At 38.7% G+C, this 18,817-nt stretch overlaps 1 protein-coding gene and 1 long non-coding RNA gene across 3 annotated transcripts in view; one reads left to right on the plus strand and one right to left on the minus strand.

The window, feature by feature from the left end:
- LOC133249771 (uncharacterized) overlaps positions 1–7,889 on the plus strand; it is a 38,074-nt gene extending 30,185 nt beyond the window's left edge. For both annotated transcript variants that reach the window (XM_061420597.1, XM_061420598.1), the window contains one exon: positions 7,703–7,889. In XM_061420597.1, coding sequence (XP_061276581.1) covers positions 7,703–7,840 — 138 coding nt within the window. In that variant the 3' untranslated portion in view covers positions 7,841–7,889. The remainder of the gene's footprint in view (positions 1–7,702) is intronic.
- LOC133249781 (uncharacterized) overlaps positions 1–18,817 on the minus strand; it is a 419,931-nt gene that overhangs the window by 128,137 nt on the left and 272,977 nt on the right. The window lies entirely within an intron of this gene.

Here is an 18,817-nt window from a genome sequence, read left to right on the forward strand (position 1 = left end):
AGAAGCCTTTATATCTTATAGGGCAAGTTCATCTACTTTCTCCTTTTCAGAAATTATGTTGGTTAGGTTTCTTTCTCTTTCAGGGAATTGTAGAATCAACATCTCAAGTTACACACAAAAGAAATGTTCGTATATTAGTTGGAATGACAGTAGTATGGGGAGAACTAACACCTTTAAAATACTGTTTTCCCATCTCTGAACATGCTATGTCTCTTTTCCTAAGTCTTTCAAAATCTTTCGAGTTTTATAATTTTTCCCATAAAGATCTTGTACAACTTTTATGAGATTTATTTCTTGATATCTGTTTTTGTTGTTATTTTATATGATATTTTTAAACTACATTTTCAAAAAACTTTTGGTTAATAGGAACACAGTCAATTTTTGCATACTGATGTTTATATCCCAAGTCTTGCTGAACTCTTTTGTGGTAATATTGTCTAAAAAATTATTTTCATTTTCTGTATAGCAGTTCTATAAAAAGCTAAGATCATGGCATCCAGTCCCATCGCTTCATGGCAAATAGATAGGGAAATGATGGAATCAGTGACAGACTTTATTTTGGGGGCTCCAAAATCACCACAGATGGTGACTGTCATTAAAAACACTTGCTCCTTGGAAGAAAAGCCATGACAAATCTAGACAGAATATTAAAAAGCAGAGACATTACTTTGCTGACAAAGCTCCATGTAGTCAAAGTTATGATTTTTTCAGTAGTCATGTATGGATGTGATAGTTGCACCATAAAGAAAGTTGAGTGCCCAAGAATTGATGCTTTTGAACTGTTGGAGAAGACTCTTGAGAGTCCCTTGGACTGCAAGGAGATCAAACCAGTGAATCCTAAAGGAAATCAGTCCTGAATATTCATTGGAAGGACTGATGCTGAAGCTGAAGCTCCAATACTTTGGCCACTGGATGCGAAGAACTGACTCATTGCAAAAGACCCTGATGCTGGGAAAGATTGAAGGCAGGAGGAGAAGGGGACGACAGAGGTTGAGATGGTTGGATGGCATCACCGACTCCATGGACATGAGTTTGAGCAAGCTCTGGGAGTTGGTGATGGACAGGGAAGCCTAGTGTGCTGCAGTCCATGGGGTCACAAAGTGTCAGACATGACTGAGGGATTGAACTGATAATATGTAAAAAATGACAGGATTTTTTTCATCCTTTCCAATATATATTTTGTTTTCTCTTTCTTTCCATCCTTCTTTCCCTCCTTCCTTTCTTCCTTTTTCTCTCTCTTGTTCTTTCTTTCTTCTTTTCTTCCTATCAGTACGTTAGCTAGGACCTCCAGTAATATATTGAATAGAAATGGTAATGTCTGAAATACTTTTGTTCCTGATGGGAAAATTAGTAAAAATGGTTTTATGTATTTTGTCCATTCTTCCACACCTCTTTTCTCTGGCAACCACACTGCAAAGCTTTTGTTTTTTTCTTTTTTGGTCTTTTTAAAGGACCAGTTTTTGGTTTATCATTTCATTCAAAACTTAGTTGACTTCAAATCTTTTTGCATCTAAACATTTCCAAGGGCCTGTAGACACATGTAAAGTTCTTTTCCAGACATACTTCTCAAGTTCTAAAGCCTGGTTATTTGCTTTCTTGCTCATGCCTCCCTCTCAGGTTAAAAGGCCATCTACCTTGAGGCCATTCATCTGGGTTGAATAGGAAGCTTACACCCTTAATCTGATCTCTAATGCAGGGCAGAATTTTTTTTTTTTGTAATGTCAAATTCACATAACATAAAATTAACATTTTAAAGTATGTAAAGTACTAAAGGTATAGGTAACACCAAGTGAATACTGACTTCAGTATAGGTGGTGAGAAGTGTTTGGACTCTGGATATATTTTGAAGGTGGCGTGAATTAGAGTTGCTGACAGATTGGACACGGGGTGATAGAGAATGTGGAGCCTTGTTATCTGGAAGGATGGAATTTGAGTACCTTCATTGCTCTCCTCATGTGAGCCCAAGGCTTAGCCCACTGTCCCTGTGACCACTAAAACCCTAAGCCCTGCCTGCATGGTAGAAGCCAACACCATCACCTTCCCGAATCCAGGGGAGCTGTGCCATCAGTGCAGCTTCTTGCTGCTTCCCCAGGTTCCTGCTCTTGACCTTTCTCTTACTTTCTTCCAAGCTCAGCTAGGCATTTAAGTTTGCTTCTTATATTGGGTTGACCAAAAAGTTCATTTGGGTTTTTCCATAAGTTATTGTTGGTTAATAAGTTAATATTAGGTTGGCACATTTTTAGGCCAACTTAATATATTATCTAGCATTTTTGAGTAGTAATACTGGTGGGCTTGCCAGGAGGCTCAGTAGTAAAGAATCCACCTGCCAATGTAGGAGACACAGGTTCGATCCCTGGGTGGGGAAGATCTGCTGGAGGAGGAAATGGCAACCCACTCCAGTATTCTTGCCTGGAGAGTCCCATGGACAGCAGAGCCTGGCGGGTTACAGTCCATGGGTCACAAAGAATCACACAACAGAGCACACCCACACAAAGTGGCAAGGTTACAGTTACACAATCCTCTATATCACTGGGCCTTTTACTTTTTTATTAGATTATATAATGTATCTTTCCTGTCAGAAAAGAAGCAACATCTAAATCCCAGAAAGTTATAGCAAAAAAAGTTGAGATTTTTTGCCTTCCCTTTCAAGAAAATCTCACTTTTATGTATACATCATATTTTCATGATTACATGGGGAAAAATTACTTTCTCCTTGAAGCCCGTTGAGTAGAAGCAGCTCAAAACAAGATGAAATTTCACTGAAGTATTTTATAATTGTTCTCAGGTTATTTTCACACAGATATCATATAATCATTCTCACTAAATCCTCTATTTTTGCCTATCTAAATTAATCTTCTCTCTCTTTTCTCTGGATCTTTTTGTAAAAGACTCCACCGAATGTACTTAAAAAGCAGATTTTTTTTTTAAACAAAAACTAGGACAATAAGCTTTCTGTCAGTCTGCCTACAGATGAATATGGGTCATGGATTTGAACCTAGCAGATTAAACATATACATTTTTCTTGGTATGCTCTCAAAACTCCATAAAATGATAAGTAAAACAACAGTTACAAATTTTAATGTATAAACCACTAGGATTTTTTAGAAAAAGAATAACAGGAAAGAAATCTCAAAATTTTGGAAGCTAGAAAAAATTTAGGTTCTTTGTATTTAATAGCTTCAATTGAAGCAGTGAAAGCTCAAAACACAAGCTTATAGTAGCAGAAGATATTAAGATGCAAACTGATCCAGGCCATAAAAGCTTGGAAAGGATCAGCAACTGGACGCGCATGGTACTTCTAAAAGTAGACACACGGTACTTCTAAAAGCAGTATGGGTCTAGAAAGAAGCGACTTGAGTATAAAGTTTTTCAAAGGAACAAGTTACCTGTAGAGTCCCTCCCCTTCTTTTTACAACCACGCTGCTTCCTCTCCTTATCACTGACAAAGGATGATAAATTGTATTATCTAAAGACAACGGATCTAAGAGATTTTAAATTCAGATACCAGGTGCAGTTAAGGCCAGAGTGACCATCATATTAAAATTATGTGAACTTAATGAAAATCCAGAATATGGTGACCACTCTCCAACCTGTCTCCCAGTCAGCTTCACTCAGCGGGAGATTAGAAGATTCCTCCCTAAGAAAACTGACTAGACCAAGGAAAAAAGACCTACAGATACTAATTTACAAGTATTGAGGCATTCCCCCAATGAAACGGTCAGGTGTGCACCAGATTACCCTATAGAGAAACTCACCAAATCATAGCCCTCACTCACTCATAGTGAGTTTCCAACCATCACTTTAATCAACAACACAAATCATGAGATATTTGAGAAAAATCTCTATAATAAAAAAATAAATAAAAATAAACAGGAAAAAAAGAAACTCAGACAAAACAGATTATGTAGAAGAAAAAGAAAGCTTCATTATAAAACAGAACACCTCTAACTTCCCTGGTGGTCCAGCGCTTCAGACTGTACTTCCAGTGCGGGGGGCACAGATTAGATCCTTGTTTGAGGAACTAAGATCCCACATGCTGCATGGCATGAGAAAAAAATAAACTGTTACTAATAATCCTCTCTAGGGGAGAAGGACAAATTAGGAGTTTGAGATTAACACATACATACTCCTCTCTATAAAATAGATAACCAACAACGACCTACTATATAGCACAGGAACTATACTCAATTTTGTAATACCCTATAAGGGAAAAGAATCTGAAAAGATATATATATATATGACTGAATCACTGTGGTATATACCTGAAACTAACACAATATTGGAAATCAACTGTACTTTAAAAAGAAAAAAAGAAAAAAAAAACCTCTCTAACATCCTGGGAGAAATAACAGAATATAATACAACTCTGAAAACAGAATGAAAAGCTATGTAAAAACTTATTCATAAAACAAAAAGTTCTTTTGGAAATTAAAACAGTAGTAAAATTTTAAAATTAAATAGAATTATTGAAATATAAAGTTGAGATATTCTCTCAGAGAGTAGAGCAAAAAAAGAGAGAAGAAAGAGGACAGTCTAAGAGATTCAACGTATGAATAACAGGAGTTTCAGAAAAAGGAAATGACGATATCAGAGGAGAGAAAACCAGATTAATACAAGAAAAATTCCTAAAACAACATGAATTTACAGATTCAATGAACAACAAAAAAGGACCATAGCAGAGCATATAATCTTGAAATTATAGAATGTTAGAAGAGAGGATTCTGAAGGCTTTCACATGGAGAAAGAAAAACAAAGACTTGGCAAATAGAGTAACAACAGATTTTGCAAAAACAGTATAGGTGTGCTAAAGAAAAAAGAAGGAATGCTTTCAAAATTCTGAAAGAAAATGATTTCCACACTAGATTTCTATAACCAAACTACCAACTCAATGTAAGGGTAGAATGAAGTCATTTCTAGGCATGTAATTTTCGGAAACTTACCTCCCAGTCACCCGTTCTAAGAAATTTTCACAAGAAATTTTTCACTAACAAGAGGGAATAAATCAAGGAATGAAAAGAAATGAGATTGAAAGAACAAGAGAAGGGCACGCCCAGAATACTGGTGAAGAAAGATCTGAAGATTAAAGCTTTAGGTATAGCAAACCTGGACCCCAACCAAAACCCACTGGAGCAGATCAAAAAGACTGTGTGGAACTTGCAAGATAAAGCAGAAGGGACCCCGGTGGTCCAGTGGTTAAGAATCTGCCTGGCAATGCAGGGGACATGGGTTCAATCCCTAGTCCCGGAAGATCCCATGTGCCTCAGAGCAACTAAGCCCATGCGCCACAAATACTGAGCCCTCATGCTACAGCTACTGAAGCCCATGTAGCCTAGAGTCCATGCTCTGCAACAGAAGCCACTGCAATGAGAAGTCCACGCACTGCAACAGAGTAGCCTGCATTGTCCACAACTAGAGAAAGGCCTCAGGCAGCAAAGAAGAGCCAGCGTGGTCAAAAATAAATATATGTGTATTTATGGCTGATTCATATTGATCTTTGACAGAAAACAACAAAATTCTGTTAAACAATTATCCTTCAATTAAAAAATAAATATATTTTTTAAAATTTTAAATAATAGATAAAACAAATGGATGCACCACAGGAGCCATCAAAGGAAGGATTTTTTTTTTTTTTTTGGAGGTATGGTAGGAATTATTATATCCTCTTTTCTATAGTTGGAAACAGAAAAAAATCAAGAACTATATATATATATATTTCTAGTAAATATATGTATAATAATAATATGTAAATATTTCTAGTAACCCATAGGAAAACAAACACCAGGAAAAAACAGACAGCTAAATGAGATGGACTGAGCAAGTATTTCCTGATCACCCACTATACATCAGACACTGTTTTAGGTCAGGGTTTCTCAACCGAGGCACACTTGGGACTGCCCGAGGCCTTGCAGGATGTTCAACAGCATTCCTGGCTCCTAGCCATTAGACGCCCAGCAGCAACCCCTACATTCATGACAGGCAAAAATGTCTCCTGATACTGCCCAATGCTCTCGGGAAGGCACAAGCATCCCCAGGTGAAAACCACTGTTCCAGGCAATAGGGATACAGCAACTAACAAAACACACAAACAAGAGCTGAAAGTGATTACCTCTGAAGAATAGGATTGGGGTGGAAAGGAGCAGGACAGGAGAAGGCACTTTTTACTCACACACCTTACAGAATTCTGACTGCCCAAACTGTACATGCATGTTACATTAATGCAAGAGAATAAATAACCTAAGAGAAGAATGTAAAGCCCATTTATACCTTAATTCAGTATTTCTACACAAGGCAGTATAGTCACACAATTCTAGATCTGAATCCCAGCTCCGTCACTTTCTCTGAGGCAAGTAACTTCAAACTTTCTGAGCCTCATTTTTCTTCAACAGTGTAAAACAGGAATATTAACCTAAGGTTATTATGAGTATTATAGTATTGTGCAGAAATACCTACAGTGCACATCCTATAGTGCCTGCACTTAAAGCACTGTAACACATTGCAAAGTACACCTAGTTGCTAGCTTCCATACTCCAAGTCCTTGGGATAATCAGCATCATCTTGGATACACAAACCTGGGCTCCCATAACTCGTCATAAACTAGAGTCATGAGGCCATCTGAGTGGCATACCAGGACTCATGCCACTTACAGTAAGCACTGCAAGCATCTACCTTGATTTTGTTCTTGGAAAATCACTGTACACTGAGACTAAAGAAGCAGACGTGATGCATGAAGAAAGATAAGTGAAATATGATAGTTTTCCTTATCCGGGTGGCAGTCAGCAGAAATCCATGTAAGCATCAAGCAATTCACTTGTATCATGACTAGATGAAAAGCAGTTCCATATATTTTAAAAAGGAGTGGACCGAATAGGGGGGTGGGCATAAGGATTTTATAATTTTGTGTGGCCACGTTTCATTTCTCTTTATTGCTCCTTGAATTCTTTCAATAATTTTAATAATATTTAATAAAAGTGAGCTGTTTTGTTTAGGTTAATTAGGTGAAGATATGAAACTTTTTTGTATTATACTTAAGGAAATCCATCTCATTATTCATCAAAATATTAATAATGGCATAATTTATTCATATATCCAGTCTTGATATACTGTATTCACTATCTTGGTTAATTCTCAGAATCTGAGCTACTCTGTGGCAGGACTATTATCCTCATTTAATAAGCAGATTTAGTCATTCATTTTTTTTCCAACAAACATTAACTAAACACCTGCTCTATATCGTTGGTTCACTGTTGGGACTATAGCAGTGAATGAAACAGACAAAAATCCCTGCCTTCATAGAGCTTACATTCTCGACAAAAAATAAAAGTAAAAATTACATACTGTTAGAGGAGAGGTTAAGTACTTTGGGAAAAAATAATGTATTGAAAGGGAAAAGGGTTGCTGGAATGAAGATGAGTTAGCAATTTTAAATAGGGTTGTAAGGGAGAGTGACACTTGTAAAATCATGAAGATGAGGAAACTGGAGTTCAGAGAGTAACTTTTCAACATCAAAAATTTTAAAAGCCAATAAAACTACAGCTGAACACCATAAGGAATCTTGGTGTACTGTTTTAGAACAGCTGCTCAGACCTACTGAGATTTTGTGATTGATCAAATTAAATCCATTCTTCTAAATAGTTCTAATATGTATTATAGGGTACACATTAATCCAGAAATAAGAAGAAATCATGAAATTTGTTTATTTCAGGCCAAAGAATCCCCCCAAACAATGAAGACTCTTAGGAGGATATGGCGGAAACACTGCAAAAAGATCATAATCATCAGCATGGCAATTCTTCTTTCAATCATCATCATTCTTTTAAGTACAAACGTTATACCAACTTGACCCTTCTCCCCATCTGCAAGGATACCAATAAATTGTTATATTAACTAGAGAGTTCTACCACCACCAATTACAAAAGCATTCTCTAGTAGTGGTAGGAGAGCTTCCCTGGTGACTCATATGATAAAGTGATAGGAGGAAGAGGGGGTTGCAGTATTTCCTTGTCTCTTTGGTGTCTCTTGACTGTTGTATCTCCTCCATTTCTGAAACCCCATTTGGTTTGAGGGGTGGAGGGTTGTTTTTGTTATTACCATTGCTCCACTGCTTTTCTGTTACTATTACAAGCACAAACCCTGGAATCAGACTGCCAAGTTTCAGCTCTGCACTCTGCCACATACCACAGAGGTGACTTTAGACAAGTTGGTTATGTTTGGTGCTGAGTTGGTTATGTTTGGTGCTGTTTTCGTCTTTAAAATGGAGCTAATAAAAAAAATAAATAAATAAAGTAAAATAAAATGGAGCTAATAATACCACACAGTTGTCTGCTGCTGCTGCTGCGTCGCTTCAGTCGTGTCCGACTCTGTGCTACCCCATGGACTGCAGCCTACCAGGCTCCCCCGTCCCTGGGATTCTCCAGGCAAGAACACTGGAGTGGGTTGCCATTCCTTCTCCAATGCATGGAAGTGGAAAGTGAAAGTGAAGTCACTCAGTCGTGTCCGATTCTTCGAGACTCCATGGACTGCAGCCTACCAGGCTCCTCCGTCTACCCCATAGTAAATGCTACTTAAGTGTTAATTATTACTTAACAGGAAAGATGATTCCATTTATGGCACTGACTAAATTCCCATCATCTTACTCTTTACTCAGAAATGACCTTGACCTTAAAATTTCCTGATCTTGTTGGGACTTCCCTGGTAGTCCAGTGGCTAAGACTGGACTCTCAATACAGGGGGTCCAGGTTTGACCCCTGGTCAGGGACCTAGATCCCACATGCCACAACGAAGTTTGCACGTCACAACTAAAGATCCTACGTGCTGCAACAAAGATCAAAGATCCTGCGTGCTGCAACTAAGACCTGGTGCAGCCAAATAATTTTCTTTTTTTAATGAGAATCTTTACCTGAGTACAGTCCAGATACACATCACCTCTTTTACACACTCTTTCATTGAAATGAAAACTCAAACCACCATGTTTTATACTAGGCATTTTGGGGGGGTAAAGTTTAAAAAAAATAGAAAACTTTGTTATTTCTCAAATAAATCACAGGTCATGTCTTTTACCACATCAAAAGCTTTTTTTTTTTTTTTCGAGTGATACACTCATTCAATAACCACGAACCACTAAGATTCCTAAAAACCAAAACATTCAACTCCTTTACAGTTGGTCAACAAGGTTCCATGCTAAGTGGGATCATGAGGTCTGAGATAGGTTTCTGTTGTTGGTTTATTTGAACGACATGCAGGATCTTGGCCCCCTGACCAGGGATCAAACCCGTGCCCCTTGCAGTGGACGTCTTAACCACTGAACAGCCACAGAAGTCTCATAAAGTCGGCTTTAAAATCATAAAAGTCATAGTGACCCATGGGGAAGAATAAAAAGATCAGAAGTTCTTGACTACGTAGAGAACTCATTTTAATCCTAATAATCTAATTTCAGCATTTTAAATAGGTCCCAATTCCTCCAGCACAATATCACATTTCCATTCACCAAATATTTTTTATTAAAGCATTTTCAATGTTAGAAATTTTTGGAGTTTCTGTAATTTATACCCAGGGGGGAAAAATACAGTCCAACATAATGCAATAAGTGCTTTGGGGGAGAGGTGTTTCAATGACACGAAGAGGTAAAAACGATTATATTGTTAGTATAATGTAAAGCACATAAAACAGTAGTTTTAAGCACGTTAAGTGCTGCTAATGTTGTTGTTCAGTCGCTAAGTCATGTCCAACTCTTGGCAACCCCGTGGACTTGCAGCATGCCAGGCTTCCTTGTCCTTCACCGTCCACTGAGTGGTGTCCACTGAGTCGGTGATGCCATCCAGCCATCTCATCCTCTGTCATCCCCTTCTCCTGCCTTCACCAGGGAGTCGGCTCTTCGAATCAGGTGGCTGAAGGACTGGAGCTTCATCTTCAGCATCAGTCCTTCCAATGATATTCTGGGTTTATTTCCTTTAAGATTTGACAGCTTTGATCTCCTTGCTGTCCAAGGGACTCTCAAAAGTCTTCTCCAGCACTACAGTTCAAAAGCATCAGTTCCTCAGCCCTCAGACTTCTTTATGGTCCAACTCTCACATCAGTACATGACTATTGGAAAAACCATAGCTTTGTCTATATGAACCTTTGTCAGCCAAGTAATGTCTCTGCTTTTAAATATGCTGTCTAGGCTTAGACATAGCTTTATCTTTACTTTGCAGATGAGAAAATAGCAAAGTTAAATTCAAGATCACATAGACAGCTGAGATTTTACTGATTCAAGTACTGACTGAAGTATATAGCCATGAAACCCACATTTAACTCAGAGTATATTATCTGATTGCTTAATTGTGGGCCAGACAGCATATCAGTACTATTTTGCTTTGGGCCAGGTTAGTAGTTGTTTCTGGAGGGTAGAGATAGGATCCTGAAGTTTTTTAAGAAGAGATATTGTCATGAGTTGGCATTATTTTTGAAGCCCTATATTTACCTAATATTTCTGCAACTTATACTGCTAAGTCGATTCAGTCGTGTCCGACTCTGTGTGACCCCACAGACGGAAGCCCACCAGGCTCCCCCGTCCCTGGGATTCTCCAGGCAAGAACACTAGAGTGGGTTGTCATTTCCTTCTCCAATGCATAAAAGCAAAAAGTGAAAGTGAAGTCGCTCAGTCCTGCCCGACTCTTAGCAACCCCATGGACTGAAGCCTACCAGGCTCCTCCGTCCATGGGATTTTCCAGGCAAGACTACTGGAGTGGGGTGCCATTGCAACTTACAGTAATTGTGTATAAAACAATGTATAGTTAAGTGAAGTCACTCAGTCGCATCCAACTCTTTGCTATCCCATAGACTGTAGCCTACCAGGCTCCTCCCTCCATGGAATTTTCCAGGCAAGAGTACTGGAGTGGGTTGCCATTTCATAAAACAATGCTTCACTGATTGCCAGTGAATACTAGCATATTTATTGCTTGAAGACGTGGAACTTAAAGATCACCTCATCTAACCACCACCCCGCCCTGTTTTACATATGGAGATGCCAAGACCCAGAAGCCTGAACATTACACTACATGTCATTATGTTATTACATGTCTTTGCAACCTCCTCTCCACTGCACTGTTGAAAGCACAGGCCATCACCCTGGTTCCAGGAAGCAAGTCTCAGAGAATGCCTGTTCTCCCAGGCAGTCTCAGAGTTTGTTTTCCAGATGATGTGTATTTTTTACCAAACTCTTGAAAGCTGCCAGGAAGAAGGAGAGCACTCGTTTAGTAAGGAGTGTTTCCCTGCCATCTGTGCTACATCTGTCACAATATACCCAAGTAGAAAGAAACAAATATTTAAACAATCTTAGACTTTTCACTTGTGGCTTCAAATATTGAGTTCCTACTCAGCATCAAACAGTCCTAGAACATTAGGATTTATTCTAAGTTACGCAGAGATGGACACGACTGAGCGACTTCACCATACTGTTAAGAGATAACCAATATTTAAGAAATGAATGGCTGTATACACAAGTGTAAGAAGTGGTCCTGATGTTAAGGGAAGCTTACATTTCAGTTGAGAAGGCAAGACCCCTAAAGATGCTAAACACACTAAAATACCATCTACTTAAAAGTGGTGGTTGTGTGGCAGAAAATAAATACAAGAAAGATAATGAGCATCACTGGCTCCAATCACTAAGAGGGATGAGAATTGGACCCTACTGGAAATCAAAGTTATCTCAACAGGTAAAGGCAGTCCCATTAATGTTACTGACCACTGATGTGCCAGTACTGTTTAAATACTTTTTAATTTAATCCTCACAACCTTGAGGTACATATTCTTCCCATCTTACAGATAAGAAAACTGAAGCACAGGTTAGATAACTTGCCAGACTCCACTCGGCTAACGTAGTTAAAAGGAATGAGGATAAACGAAGACACCACTGGCTGTGAGGGTGGAGAAAGAGAACTAGACCTGGGGAGTTCAATCATGCACACATGCATCCATTCAGAGGACAGCAGAGAGCTCAGCCTTCAGGTCTCTTCATTTTCCACACTATCCAGGGTGTTTTTATTCACTCCCACAGCATTGCCTTCTCTGGCAATTGCCTTCCTTCTGAATCACTAATGATTTTCTACTGGAGACACTCACCTGGGTATCACGCAAACACCTCAAATTGTTAAATCCTGAAACTCTTAACTACATCTTTTTCTTTTCCCCAGGAAACTACTTGTTTATTTCAAAAGGGGATCACAGCTATTCCATAATCCAGAACTGTCTTTAGCCGGCACTAACTCCTCCCTCCTGCTTATCTCACCTTTCCACATCACTCACGGAAATCACGGGGCTACTACATGGAACCTCATAGCAAGAAACGCCAGAAGTGACAGAAGCAAAAGCAGGGAGTCCCTGCAGGTGCCAGGCAAGCTTCGCAAAGGGCACTCATTCCCATCACAGTGGGCAAGTATGTGCCCACTCCCCTCAAGCCTGGCCACATCACACGTTCTGTATGAAGCTGAGAACCACCACCAAAACACTGCACGTATCTCCTAAAGAACAAATTTTACAGCTGGAAAAATTGATGCTTGTTGGAGTTAAAATTTTATTTGCCCAACATGACAGGGCAAATGACAGAGCAAAACCTCACAATCACTCATTTGATATCATCTATTCCACTAAATATACTAAACAAGAATTTAAAAAATCATCTACTAGACAGAATGCCCCACACATTCTAATAGATCTGAGAATTATTTTAACTTTTCAAAGTTCATTATCTCCTTATACAATGTTAGCAGAACCTAGAACTACAGAATGCATGATTTAATTCCCGCCTGCATTTAGACAAATCACAAGCTGGTTAAGAAAGAATTCATTTGAGAGGAAGCACCTGTTCAGTACTATGACCCACCCAATGATGACCACCTTTCCAGGCCGGCACAATGAGACCCCCACACCCCTTGAAAGGAATTCTCAAAGGACACAAACATAGGAATATAATAATAGGCTTTTTCTGTATTTACATTGACTACAAGGACCTTGGTTAACATTACTGCTATTGCACAACTCTAATTTGCCATTTTTTGAAAAATGTGTTAAGTCTGCAAAGGTATTAAATGCATTCCCAGGCCTTTTGGTGGTTTCACCGCAATCTGACAGCAAACCCAGTTGAGGGCGAAGACTGAACATCCCCATAGAGATTACTCCCACCGCAGGCATCCTTTCTCAGAACATCCTGGAGAAAACTGGAAATTGCCCTTTTTTCATCCATCACAGTCTCAACTTTTAGTATTATTTAACCAATTATGCATAAAATCCCATCATTAACATTATGTCCTTTTTGACTTGACAGTAGTTGCCTTTTTCAACTAAGAAAATAAGACCTATGTTATTTCAAGAAATTCACCCTAGAGGGGAAAGCTTAAATAAAAAAAAAGAAACAAGACAGTGCAAAAAATGCATGACTGCTGTAAGAGTTTAATTGTAAAACAAAAGCACTACATTGTAATTTGAACATGAGTAATCTTTTCAGAAAAGGAAGTTTAGTGCAAATCAAAACCCCATTAAAACCCACTATAAACTTTATATGAAGACTCTGGAAGTAGACTCCTAGAACTGGGAACACTTGGTTCCAACAGAATTTGCTTAGGGAAAGTATGCCTGGAAAGGTCAGATGGTACAGAGAACATCACGTTGGGTTTAAAATCAATCAACCAGGTTCTCAAAAAATGACATGCTGATAGGCCTTAATACATGGAACTAATTAGTAGTAGCATGCTTTATCAATGATTGGAGAAGCAATTTACAACAAATTTCTGAGCATTCCCAAGTTTTCTTTATTGCCATAGCCAATCTCATAACTAACCCATTCTTCCAATTTCTTTTAAAAAGGGTTCCACTTCACCAGTCTGAGATTGGCAAATGTTTTCTAAATATGTGATAAAGCCCCATGTAATCAGGGCTATCCATACAACAAAAAGGGGGCAATTATAATTACTTTTCTCAAGTATTTATTGAAAGCATAGCTTTCCATGACATATTAAATGTCACATTCAGGTACTGGCACCAACAGACCTCTTAAGTTTCTAGTGTTTTAAGAGAAATTTTTAAAAATTCAGGAAAGTAACCTTGCCTTCAAATTCTAAAATAAATATGCCTACACAAATAAAATGTATACCTTGAAATAAACTATCTTCCCAAGCAACTTATCCAAAGTTTCTCAAAATAGAATCCAGTAACCCTAATATCCATGTTTAATGAACAGAACCTTTCCTACTGTCTGTACTTTCTTTGAAGACTAAAGAAGCCCTCCCAAGACAACTGGAACAACTGACTTGGGCTGCTATAACAAGAACACCTTGCTCACTTAGGATCTCATTCCTATAAAGTATCTCACCCTTTTTAAGTAGTAAAATAGTTTTATCTAGTCCTCTTCATGCTGTCCCTCCAAAATTATTCGCCTTTATAGGGCTTAGTGGGGAAAATTAACACTTAGCACTTGCCCCACTGCTGTCTTCTAAATTACAGTCCCTTGGATCCTAGTCTTTATCCAAAGCTACAGGTAGTGCTGGTGCTAAAGAACCCACCTGCCAATGCAGGAGACGAGAGAGATGTGGGTTCAATCCCTGGGTAGGGAAGATCCCCTAGAGAAGGGCATGGCAGCCCACTCCCAGTACGCGTGCCTGGAGAATCCCATGGACAGAGAAGCCTGGCAGGCTAGTCCACAGGGTAGCAGAGTCAGAAACAACTGAAGCAACTTAGCACACACTATACTACAGTCATTTATAACCAGGCTGTTGGAATTACATCTCATTCATTAGATTCTAAAAGATGCTTATGAACAAATAAGGCAATATGTAATCAGCCCAACTCAAGACAACACTCAATTTTAAACAGAGTCGCTGATTAACAATTCATAAAAATGGAATCAATGAGTGAGATCAGTGACAAAGGGGGGAATATGCAGGCCACACAATGTACTGCCTCAAAGAACTGAGTAACTACCTCCTCCCACACCTCTATTCCTTCCCCAGCTTGTACACTACTGCTGTCATCTCGTACACTCTTTAGGATGCCAAGTCTATTTTTTTCTTTCAAGCTAGACCTGGGGTCTGTGATTAAAATCCTGGAGTGTAAGTTTTATGAAACATGAACCTGTGTCTTTACACAAGATAGAAGTAAAAACAAAAAATTCTTATGAAAACAGCAAGCTTAACCATCTTAAAGCAAGTTCTTACAACTCTAGTACAGCTAAGATCACTCGGTGTATGTGAAATACATAATTCCAGGCAACACCAACAAACAATACTGATTCTTATATGAACAGCCTGCAAGCTTCTTTTGAAATACCAACAGATTATAATAAATTCCCCCCCAACTTTTCAGATTATAGGCAACTGACAGCAATATATAGCCCAAGCCAAATCATTTTACACAGCTGGATATTCATCTTGCTAGAATCATGTTACATATGCAAAATTTCAGATTAGATTCCTCAATATGGCCAGTCGTGAAGAAAGGGTAAATCAGTATGCATTCAACTGTTTCCAAGGCAGGTAGTAACAATCAGTCTTTACGAAATCTAGGGTCATCCTTAAGTATTAGTGCACTGATGAACTGCACTATTACGTAAACCGCACCCAAATGAATTTACTGAGATGTCAGTGTATCCATTTTGCATGGATCCAGATTTTTACATTTCTGGTTAATCTGACTCTAAACCAAATAAAACTCATTATACAATACAGGAAAAAACAAACACCATGATGGACAGTGCTATCAGTCCTTGTTTTAAAATTCCCAATACCTCAAGGCCGCACACATACAGTACTTTTAAAGTGCAAGCTAACAACTTCAAACAACTTTTCCAGGCAGTAAAACAAAGCATATAAACTACAGAACACAAAGAACTGAAAATCAGATTCTAATGTTTTTAGTAAGATTACCTTTCAAAATTATCTCAGCATAAATGGAACCTGGAGAGGTGTCCACACACTATATTCTAACTTGTATACAACAAAGAACAATGAAGCAGTTGCCATACCAATGGCAGAAAGAGTAACATGGTAAACAAGACCTGCAACCTTGCAAAATATGTTGAAGATAAGAAAAGGGACAGAGAAAACCCAGGACCCCGGGAAGAGAAATTAACTCAGCTGGTAGCAGACATCTAGTTAATCAAAAGGTATCAAAACCTGAATTAGGACAACAGGCATAGAAAATGGGATCAGTAGCTCTAACAGGTCTACAAAACTGATGGGAGACGTGAAATCAAAGCTTCCTAACACTGTCCAGCAAGTAAATGAGATTGGTTCTATGTTCAACTAGCAACCTACCTGTAAACTTTACTTTGTGGCCAAACTTCAGAAGGGCACTGAACTACTTGTACTTTGCCTCATTTGGTTCCCCCAATCCTTTCATCACCACACACACACACACACACACACACACACACACACACAGGTTGCTTATCACTTCTAGTCTCTTCTGAAATCTTACTAAAACCCAGGGCTTAAAAAAAAGGGGATTACCACTGGCAATCCAACTTTCATTGTCAGTGGGCATGGGTTCGATCCCTGGTCAGGGAACTAAGATTCCACAAGTTATAGTCAAAACCCAAAACAAACAAATACCATAAAAAAGAAACTACTGAATTATATAAGCTGCAAAGCTTTTGAACAAATGGCAATTAACCAAGCAGACAAGAAAGGAATTTTCTGTCAGCAGTGAGGGTATTTCAAATTGTATCACAGAACCTGCAAAGGCTTACTAAGCAACTGGCAGCCCTGATCTCTCTGGAAATAGAGGTAAAGGGGAGCATTGGTCGACAAGCAATTAAACCTCCATATCCTCTCTGTACTGCAGAACAACTGAACTCGCCCATCCTGGCAGAAACTTGTCTGAGCAGGTAAGGGAAGGTGGTCTTTCAACAGGCATACCGTGATGAAAACAAAGGAGTTAAAAAGTACTTTACTTGTTCAGATCCCTCAGGTTTCTCCCCACACTGGGATCTCAGAACATTGGCAGCCAAGTTTTTTTTACCCTCCAGGCAGCAGAATGGAAGAAAGGAAAAAAAAAAAAAAAAAAAGACTTCTCTGGGGAACCTGATCAGCTCAAAGTAGAGGAGAAATACATCAAGAGGTTCCTCAATAAAATGAGACAGCCTGACTGCCTAGCAGTGAACCCCATGGTTGACAAGTCCCTATCCTCCCCATCCCTCAGCCCCACACACAACATCCAAGCAGCTTTTAAAATGCTGCACTCCTAAATATGAGCTAAGGATCACCAAATATTTGAGGCAGATGAAGGGCAGAGGCCAAAGCACAGGAAAGAAAAGCACCTTGCAGGAAACAAAACTTTCAAAGTTACAAATAATCTTAGAGATGAGGAAAAGATAACCCATGGAATAACAGGTTGGAAGGGATGGCCTTAGAAATTGATTGAAATTTAAAACCTTAAAAAAAAAAAAAAAAGCCAAAAGTTGTAAAATGGCTCGAAGTATAATTAACAACCTGCAATTGATGTGCAGGGCTCACACTCAAATAACAATGCCAGAGAACAGAAAAACTGGGGTGGTGAAAGGCATGTGGAAGGACTAGCTCAGTACCATTTCCCATAATTGAAGAGCATGTTTACACAACGACAGGACCACTGAGTGCTCAGCACAGTGGATGAAACAAACCCAAGACAGTCATAAAACTGGAGAACACTGATGACTGGTAAAACACTAAGCATTTCATATGAATGATGAAGACTTACAACAGCGTCAAATCTCTTAACGAAACCTTGCGTTTTCTATTGAGTCAAACTAGCACTGATAGTTCAGTTACAAGGATGGAATAGACCTTTATAGATGGAAAGGCCTAAGCAGGAAGACGGGCTATACAAAAACAAGACCTGGGATTCAGGGAAACAGAGGACCTAAAATGATAGGTAAAGAAAGGGCCAGCCACCACCCTTCTCCGAATAACAGCAAAGCCTCAACTTATTCAACAATTCTGAAGGGCAAGGAGTTCAGATTGAAATATAAAAGACCTAAGAAAAACATGAAACTGATGAATAGATTTATATTAAGGGAGTTTTTCAATTCTGCGCAAGTTTGGAAGCAGATCAGAGCCCAGTGCACAGGCAAATATTCATCTCAGTCAAGAAATAACACCTGAAAGGGATCTGGGAATAGCACTTTAAATGTGGTATCAAATATATGGAAACAAATGGTATAAAAATCAACATTTACCCTAATGCTGTATCCAAGTGTAATTTCTATAAAATGTCAGCAGTAGGAATAAATCATCCCCTAAAATTAAAACACTGAACTGCTGGGGGCAAAGAATTACACCTGAGCACATCTATTTAAATCTCCCGAATCATGGGGCACTATAATCTTTTAATGTAACAAAAACTTAAAATGAAGTTGATAGCTTTACATTATCCAACACAAACAAACATCACTTTTAAAAACCTACTTTTTATTCAACCAGTTCCAACCTTTTTGCAAAAAATGGTTTCGATCTGGAACATTTACAAACAAACCTCACTTTTTAAAACCTATCTTTTAATTCAATGTTTTAACCCCCCTTTTAAAAAAAGATTCTGACGCATAACACTTTCATAAAATATAGTACTGCTTAACAGTTCCAAAACAAATTCACTGAGTTAGATCAGGGGTCTGCACAAGCTTTCTGTAAAGGGCCAGATAGTAAACATTTCAGGCTTTACAGTCTGTCATAACTGCTCAACTCTGTTATGGTGCAAAAACAGCCATACAGGAAACAAATTAGCATCGCTGTGCTGTGTTGTAATACTATCAACAAAAACAGGCTCCAAGCCCCCAATTTAGACATCTATCATGTAAGTTTAACTTACTAAC

The sequence above is a fragment of the Bos javanicus genome, chromosome 6 (genome assembly GCF_032452875.1).
Source record: "Bos javanicus breed banteng chromosome 6, ARS-OSU_banteng_1.0, whole genome shotgun sequence".
Lineage (NCBI taxonomy): Eukaryota > Metazoa > Chordata > Mammalia > Artiodactyla > Bovidae > Bos > Bos javanicus.